Source organism: Belonocnema kinseyi, chromosome 8, assembly GCF_010883055.1.
Source record: "Belonocnema kinseyi isolate 2016_QV_RU_SX_M_011 chromosome 8, B_treatae_v1, whole genome shotgun sequence".
Lineage (NCBI taxonomy): Eukaryota > Metazoa > Arthropoda > Insecta > Hymenoptera > Cynipidae > Belonocnema > Belonocnema kinseyi.
In genome coordinates, this window is record NC_046664.1 from 118,630,039 (window position 1) to 118,639,470 (window position 9,432).

Here is a 9,432-nt window from a genome sequence, read left to right on the forward strand (position 1 = left end):
GAATTTGCCCAAACTCTTAATTTCCTCATGAAAGCAGTTTAAATAATAAATCATGAAAATTTGATTATTATAATTAATCGGAAAGACGTTCTCAGTTAAATTTGTAAAAAAACTGTTCGTATTCGTTAAAAAAAAGCCAAATTCTGAATTTTCTATGAAAGTTCTTTAAACAATTATTAATTCTTGTAAATTTAACAAATAACTTAGGAAAGACTCATCCCAAAAACAAAATTTAGTTAACTTTGTAAACAAGTTGTGTTTATTAATTGAAAAATACCCTTACTCTTAATATTTTTATGAATATTGTTTAAATCATTAATAATTCTTATAAATATACAAACTATGGTAGGAAGTGATCATCCAAGACATTTTTAGTTCACTCCGTAAGCAAATTATGCCTCTTCCTTGAAAAATAACCAAGCTACAAATATGTTAATAAAATTTTTTAAAATAATTAACAATTGTACATTTTCAAAGAATCATAGAAAAAAATAATCGGAAAGATTCTTAGTTAATTATGTTAAATATGGAGCCTACCCGTAGAAAGAAAACCAAGCTCTTAATTTTGTAATTGAAATTGTTTCAATTATTAATATTTCTTGTGAATTTAAAAAGCAACATAGAAAAGAGTCATCCGATAGATATTTTTAGTTGACTCCATAAACAAATTCAATCATAGAAAATAGTTACACTCTAAATTTTGCAGTTAAAATTGTTTAAATAATTAGTACATCCTGTAAATTTGCAAAGCAACATAGAAAAGAGTCATCTGATAGACATTCTTACTTGACTCCTGTAAACAAATTGACTTGTAGAAACAAGGGCAAACTATTATTTTTAAATTGAAATTATTTAAATAAATAATAGTTCTTGTAAACTAACAAAGCAACATGGAAATAGTCATCGAATGGACATTCTAAGTTGATTTCCAAAACAAATTGACTGGTAGGATAAAGGCCACAAACCATTAATGTGTTAATTAAATTGTTTAAATAATTAATGGTTCTTGTAAATTTAAAAAGCAACTTAAAAAAGAGTCATCATATAGACATTCTTACTTGACTTCGTAAAAAAAATTAACTCATAGAATTAAAGGTTAAACTCTTATTTTTAAATTGAAATTCTTTAAATAAATGATAGTTCTTGTAAATTTACAAAGCAACACAGAAAATAGTCATCAGATAGACATTCTTACTTGACTCCGTAAAAAATTGACTTGTAGAAAAAGAGCATACTCTGAATTTTTAAATTAAAATTCTTTAAATAAATAAAAGTTCTTGTAAATTTACAAAGCAACATAGAAAAGAGTCATCGAATGGACATTCTAACTTGATTTCGAAAACAAATCGACTCGTAGGATAAAGGCCAAATTTTTAATTTTTAAATTAAAATTGTTTAAATAATTAATTGTTCTTGTAAATTTGTAAACCCTCTAGAGCCTCGTCTAGTGTCCGCCAGGGTTCGTATTTTCGTATACAACGTTACCGGCTGATGCCGATGGAATTGATAGTTGAAATATTTTTTTTTACATCTTTTATTATTAAGCTGTGTACTTAAACGTAGTTTTCTTTCGGCTCTTGCATTTCTCAAAGTTTGAGAACGATATTTTATGTATAAAAAAAGTTCGAACGTTCAAAAAATGTTTTATTATAATTATTTATTTACAAAAAAAGTTCTTAGGTTCAAAAAATTATTCAATGAACTGATAAAGTGAGGTCGGTAATATAGGTATTTGGTTGTGTCACATGCCCTTAAGTACTTAGAGAAAACCTTTTTCTCTAGAGGTGCCGGTCCCACGAGCTCATTTTGTTATGGAACATTAATGTCATGTCTGCCAACTTATAAATACAAATGATTTCATTATGAGTTTGTTTAACCCAGAATTTTGAATAGTTTCGTTGTCAACATTTTCAGGGAAAAATGTCAGGTGTTTGGACAAAAATGAGAATTTAGCCATTTAATGAAAAACACTTAGTTCTACATGATTAAAAACTGCAGCGTAGACATTTATGCTTGTTTTTTAAGCATGACCCACTTACTAATATGTTTCTACTTTTTCTTATCCCAGCCAAAGGCGGTATTCTTTACCTGTATGGACTCTCGGATGATCCCAACTAGATTTACGGAAACAAACGTTGGAGATATGTTTGTCGGTACGACTTCGGCTCTATTATTTGCATCTCAGAAATCCTTGCGCCATCTTGAATTTTGTCAGATAACGTAAAACTTTTTATTTTAACATCGTCACATCAGCATTCAGGTTAGCTTTAAACACAGAAGTTTCATAGTATACAATAATAAATATGTTGACGGTGACGAGATAAGAATTGATTAAAAATGGCTATTCTTTCTTCCAGTGAGAAATGCAGGTAATATAGTTCCACATTCGCAGCATTTTGCGGATGAATTAACAATGTGCGAACCCGCTGCATTAGAACTAGGATGTGTCGTTAATGACATAAGGCACGTTATAGTTTGTGGACATAGTGACTGTAAAGCTATGAATTTGTTGTATGCATTAAAGGATGAAGAATTTGCATCGCAAGTAAGTAATTTGTGTTTCAATTTAATATGAACATTCTATAACTAAATAATTGGATATTACTTAAAATATAAAATGCAGTTTTATGATATTGCATCTTCCAGATGAATCGAAGAATATCACCTTTACGAGCCTGGCTTTGCGCTCATGGTAGTAGCAGTTTAGCAAAATTTCAGCAACTGGAAATTACAGGATTTCATGAGCCTATCTTATTTCAAGCCGAAACGCCTTTGAGAAAATTTGTGGCTTATATAGACCCGGAAAATAAGTTTTCCATACAAGACAAATTATCACAGGTTCGTAATGCTTAGACATATTAATTATTCTTTAAGATGATTGCTATCAGTCTGACTTAAAAAGATACATATTTCTTCTCAATGATTTTCCAATTTTAATTTTATAGTTTACAAATATAGAACGGAAGAATTTCTTTTCAATTGAGTAGACTATGCATGCTGCCACAGACCCATTTGCTGACGAAATATATGTCGTTTTTCAAAGTATTGTAGAGGACACTACTTGAGCGATTAGCATAACTCAATATAGACATTTTAATATTGCTTTTTGATTTTGATCAATCATGTCGTCCTCATGCGCAATCCGCCAGGAAAAAATTAATGGCTCTAATAAAACATCCAGTGTTGACTGTTGTCACATCCAAAACTCGTGGCTGCTGTTCAAGTATAACAGCGGTAAAAGGCGAACTCCAAACTACACCATGATCTTAATTTTGTACCTACAAAATCATTGCAAGAGATTTCAAACATTATATTAAATTAACTTATAACATCCTTATCTCATCAGTCACTTGACTTAGTCTGTGGGTATGATGAAAAAACCGGTGTCCCCGAGTAAAAGATTGAAAAAAATCATAGATGCAATTGTTGAAACAAGGAGATGAGGAGTGTTCAAGAATTACTGCTGAAGAAGTTAAGAAAGTTATGGCTAGAATTAAGAACTTTTCAGCGCCAGGGCCAGATAAAACCAACAACTTTTGGTGGAAGAAGTTCACTTTTACGCACCAACATCTAGCTCGTATATTTTTTATTAAAAGAAGAACAACTCATCCCGCAGTGGTTAGTGGAAGGACGCACGGTACTGATCAATAAGACCGGAGATTTGTAAGTTCAAATAACTACCAGCCCATAGCTTGTTTAAACTCTAGCTATAAGCTATTCACTGGCATCTTCGAAGAGATGATTGTAACATCTATCGAGCCGGTATGGAGTGCAATAGTTGAATAACGCGGATGCAAAAGACGACTGGCAGATTGCAGAGAGAACCTGTTAATAGACGGGTTTATTAACCAGGATTCTGACAGGTATCGACGCAATCTGTCCATGTCTTGGATTGACTATCGAAAGGCATCGATAACACGAACCATGAGCTACTTCTTAGGCTCCTTAAGTGCCTGGAGGTGCATAAAGAATAGTCAGATGCATGAAAGAACTCATACTCTTGTGGTGGACAAAATTTTTCAAAACATTTGACAAAAGACAAGTAACTACCTACTATATCAAATATATGAGGGGAGATCTTCCAAGTGAGACGCAAGCCCGAAACTTTTTTGCATATACCTCTTGTCTCTATCGTGTTCCGAAACAAAAGCTCTGGGTACATATATGGCCTGTCGAACAGAAGAAAATTTAAGGGCAACCACTTTTTGTACATGGACGACCTTAAACTTTTTACCTTTTCAAAAGAGGACCTATAAATGCTTGTGATCTCGATAAATAGGATCTCTAAAGTAATTGGCATGGGCTTTGGACTGGACAAGTGTGCCTGCGTCAGTCTATACAAAGGAAGATTAGAAAATACATCATCGCCTGAAGATCAGGATTTTCAACTCTTATGTGGAAGTGCCATTCAACATCTGGGTAATGGAGAAACGTATGCATATCTTGGAATGGCGCAAGCGAAAAACCAAGATGTGCCTGAGTTAAAAACGGACCGTGAAAAAAGTTATCGCAAAATTATCAGAAAAATTTGGGCTTTTGAATTAGCTAGCAAGAATAAAATCCAGGCGAACAATATTTTGGCCATTCATATACTGCTCTACAAGTTTAGTGCAGTAAAATGGAACGTCGATGAGTTGAAGCAACCTGACCGAAGCATGCGCAAGATGATGACAATCCATCGAAGTTATGATCCTAGATCTTCCGTATCTCATATATACCTCCCTCGAGAAAAAGAGAGTAGAGGTTTGCTGAGCTTAGAGTATCTTCATCTAAGAACGGTTCTGGCTACAGTCGTTCTAATTCTAAAAAACACAGATTCTCTAATGCGACTGGTACGTCCGCAGAGGAGCTTGATCTTCCATTTTATTTCAGCGTCACTACACATGGCCTAGCATCACCAACACATTTGGTGCTGAAAAGTTCTGTACTGGAAACAGAACATTCACTTCTACCAAGAGAACATGCTGACCAGCCCCTTCATGGTAAATTCTACGGCACCGTACGTAGAGAAGAGCTGTCGATGGGTCTATCCAACATGTTTTTCAAATCTGGTGGATTGAGATCGGAGACTGAGTGATTTCTTTTAGCCTTTCAAGACGGCATTATAGACATCTTATTTTACCGTGAGCGCCTAATGAATGTAAATGTAGGCGATGCTAACTGCCGAGCGTGCAAGCAAAAGCCAGAAAGACTTGGACATGTTCTCAGTGGATGCTTAATGCCTGCGCGCTATGGGTACATAGAGAGATATTGTGCGGCTCTAACAGTGTTATATTACCATCTACGGCACTGCTATGGTGTTGATCTAATGTCCCTCGTGCCATGCACCCTGGGGAAAATGTTAGTCCGTTGTGGAGAATGATCATTATAAGATCTACTAGAATTTCTCATTCTCCACCACTCTACGTATCAGTGCCACAAAGCTTAAAATTGTCCTCTAAGATCTGGAGATTAAGATAATTTACCTGATTGAATTCTCGGCACCACCCAATTTTAATATTACGGCAAAGGAGGAAAAAACGTCCGAAATATCAAGCTCTTGTTTTCGAGCTTAGCAGGCTGTACCTAGGCTGCAAATTCCATCTTGTGGTTCTTATAATTCACTGCCTTGCAGGTGTGAAAACTTAAAATCTTAGCCAACCTAACAAAATCCAGACTTGCCGGCGTCAGATCCAATCCATCGCGCGCCAGATGCAAAAGGATGTTCTTCTGAGATCACTTCATCTGGTTCGTCAACACGCTTCCTTGTAACATTATACAAAGCTTGGTAGCTCTAAAAAAGTTTCAGGTGATGATAAATTCTAGTATGAGTGGACGATTTATATTTTCCGGTTGTGTCGAGATTAGTTGCTTTAAAGAACCATGATCGTAGTCTTTGGAGCCTACAACTTCTCAAAAAATGAAATGTGTGATTTGTAAAATGTGCAATAATTTATTATTATTTATTTATCGATTGACAGTAGCTTTAATTATTATAATTAATTAGTAACAAATAATAATAAAAAATAATTAATTTTGATTAATTTTTCAATTCACACTTTAATTAAATTGATTAAAATTAATTGTTTACTATATATATCGTTGATAATAATACAAATATATGTGATTTTCCAAATCTCTAATAATTTATTATTATTTAATATTTGTTGCAACTTTAATAATAATACAAACTATTATTACCGCGTGAGGTTAAATAAATGTGAATGATTATTAGAATTGAAAATTGATGAAATTATAATCGTCAATATTGTTAATTTTCAAAAATTAGAACTTTCTTCATTTTATCGTAAGAATGAATGAGGTTTGTAAAAATCATTGAATGCATATAATTATATAATTTTAATGTGCAATGCATTTGACATATTTAGAAACTATAATTTTAAGCTTTTATAATTTTAATTTGAAATTAATTTCAATTAAAAAAATAAAATTGTTCGGTTGGTCCACAATAATAAGTATTGTTCCCTGGAACTATGGGACACGATTAGAAGTATAAAAACATACATAAATAACCTATGTCTGGTTGAAATAATTAAAAGTTCATTTCTGTTGTACCGACTTCATAATTGTTTTAATTATTTAAACTAGAAATAGGCTATTCATTTCCGTTTTTACGTTTATCATCATTTTCCAAAGTTTCAAAAAAAAAAATTATTTTGAACATAAATTACTAATGTCGCAAGTACCATATTCTTAAGTTTATGAAGTCTTGAAAAATTATATTTTACGTACTATTTCCTACAATAAAAAATACTTTTATAATGAATTACTTGTTTTGTATTTAAAAATCTAAATGTAAACATTATTTATATACCCTCTGAACATCATAACTGTTCATGCAGTCCCACACCATATCCGCAGTGACACGCGTTACGTGTGACGCACATGCGTCATACATCGAGAGGGTTCACGTTGTGCGACGCACGTTTCTCGCATATGAGAACGCAGCTGCGTCATCTCCTGCGCGCACGCCGTGCGAGGAAACCCGAATGCGGTGCGATTGACTTTGCTATCTGGGAGCCTATACTAATTCCATTACGAATGAGCAAGAACTACTTTATTCTATAACAGAAATTCATAAATATGCACTAAAAAATGTCCACAATAGCTTTTGGTTTCTATAAATTTAATCAAATATTATCATAAAAGTTTTAATTGTCACAAGAAAATTATGATTATGTTTGGCAATTTAACGGAAGTTGCCTGAGCAATAGATATAAGGAGTTAAAAGTAATGAAACATAACTCAAAGTTGATGCAAGAGCAGAAAAGACTCTTTCTTTCGATACAAACTGATTGATCTATTTGCATTTTTGTATGTTTACTTTCTTCAAATGGAAGCAAAAGTATTTTCTAATTAATCTTCATGTAGAAGTAAAGAACTCATCAACTGCGCATTGTTCCATATCATAAGTGATTGATCTTTCGATTAGGACAATTATTCAGTAAAATTTAAATTTTATTTTATTGCCTCTCGAGGCCGTTTTAGGTTTAAAAATTAATTTTCTTAGTTTTCAGCTTTTAAAGAATGCCAATATTTGGACACAAAATTCTTTCGTCACCGGAAATTACACAGGATTCCCCCTAAAATATAAAGAAAATATTTCCCACAATGAAAAATGTTTTCAAATTTGTACCTTGTGGCCAGAAGAATCCTAAATTTGGAAATAAAGAAAAAATTCACATTTTCACAATTTGAAGATTGCTATATATTACTTTAAAATTGGAGGAAAAGTCTACACGTTTTTCGTGGATTTAAAGGCCGTGTTTCCAATTCTAATAGGAAAAAATATGTGAGGTAATCAGTGCCGGCCTTAACTTTCTTTTGGCGCCCTTGGGTGGCAGAGGGCGGGAGGAGGGGCGTCCTACTGGGAAGCCTAGCGCCCTTATTTTCTTAAAATTCTTTTGGCGCTTTCGGTCGTTGTCGACCTGTTGAAAAAAGACCTATCGAAAAAATAGAACTAACCGAAAAAAGCTCGCGGGCTGAAAAAAGCTTGAGAACAAAAAAAGTCATGAGGCTCGTAAAACTTGCACTGCACGGTAAAAAAATGTTGTCTTATTTTATATTTTACTGCTTTGGACACTAATTGACCCACATAATATGTGGTGAATTTACAGGAGTCTGCGTGAATGAACGAGACTTGCGTAAAATAACGAACGTCGCTGAAAAAAACACACAGCGTGTAAATTCACAGTTACTTCAGTGAAGAAATTTTGTGCTTGTACATTGTCAAGATGAGCATCCCATGGCAGCGTTAATATTGGCGCAAAAGGTCACATCACTAGATATTTCAGCCAATGATACTTTCCTAGTAATCCATAGAAACACTACCATTGGCTGATATGTCAGGTTATTTGAAGTTTTGCATTTTTGCGTAAAGATTAAAGTTGCCATGGGACGCCACCCTGAAGAAAACCCATCATAACAAAATCGTAATAACTGGTCTTGTTTGGCGGCCTAAGCTCGTGCCTGCCTGCTTGCTGCTGGTCGGACGACAGTTGATTGCTCGCGATTTCGGGTTTTTCCGCGATTTATCGTTTAGGCCCAAATCGTGTCTCCATCAGTGGCAATAACATACTGCATATAATTTTGCTCTCTATCAAGGACTTATAAATTCAGTCTATTCAAATCACACAGGAAAATTGTAAATTCGATGTTATTGGTCAATCCAAAGTGTCGTGTAAATGCAGTGCTCTATGTATCTTTACGACAAATAATATAGGTCAAATATTTTTCAGTGCAGGACGCTGCAATTTTACACATCGACCGTCAAAGTACCACGGTCACGGCTTTATCACAATCTTTATTTCAGTTTAATTATAGGACAATGTTAATTAGTATTGCTGTCCTGTTAATTTACTACTTTCTTCATAGTCAAATCCTGAGAGTCCGATGGGTTAAAAATCAGGCCTGTCCAGAGAGGGGAGTTCGACACAATCACCAGATGTTTGAGTTCTACCACCAGTCTCTCTACTCAGCTTCGGTGGTGGGCGGTTTCATAAATGGAAGGGAGGCGTCCAGTGCTGTAGATACATAAAATCTCGGAAGATGTCTTAGGGCGACTGAATTTAAAATAAAATTAAGTAATTTGGAATTTAATTAATTAATATATTAGCAGTAAAGAAGAATGCATAAGTCTTACAAATAGGGACATTCTATACACAATATTACTGTAATGCAATACATTCACATTCAATGTGTGAACTTTTATCAATATTGAAGGGCAATGATTTCAGCATTTTGTAAACATTAGCTTACACTTTACAAGGAAATTTTCAACATTATTTGAAATCATGATCTTGCAACATACCTATTGAAAGTTATGGCGCTTATACAGTCTGTCAAGTTAAAGCGTGGGTGGCTTTACTCGCAGTCGGTAAGGTGTATCGACATGATTTTGGTGTCAAAATATTAAGAGCTCCCTCTTTCATG

General features: G+C 33.9%; 1 protein-coding gene across 11 annotated transcripts in view; it reads left to right on the top strand.

The window, feature by feature from the left end:
• Positions 1–9,432, top strand: part of LOC117179013 (beta carbonic anhydrase 1) — a 544,277-nt gene that overhangs the window by 425,797 nt on the left and 109,048 nt on the right. For 8 of the 11 annotated variants that reach the window (XM_033370635.1, XM_033370633.1, XM_033370632.1 and 5 more), the window contains exons 2-4: positions 2,069–2,153; positions 2,358–2,545; positions 2,647–2,838. In XM_033370635.1, coding sequence (XP_033226526.1) covers positions 2,093–2,153; positions 2,358–2,545; positions 2,647–2,838 — 441 coding nt within the window. In that variant the 5' untranslated portion in view covers positions 2,069–2,092. Of the gene's footprint in view, positions 1–2,068; positions 2,261–2,357; positions 2,546–2,623; positions 2,839–2,945; positions 3,104–9,432 lie in introns of those variants that run through there. The other 3 variants (XM_033370638.1, XM_033370639.1, XM_033370640.1) reach the window with 3 other exon arrangements.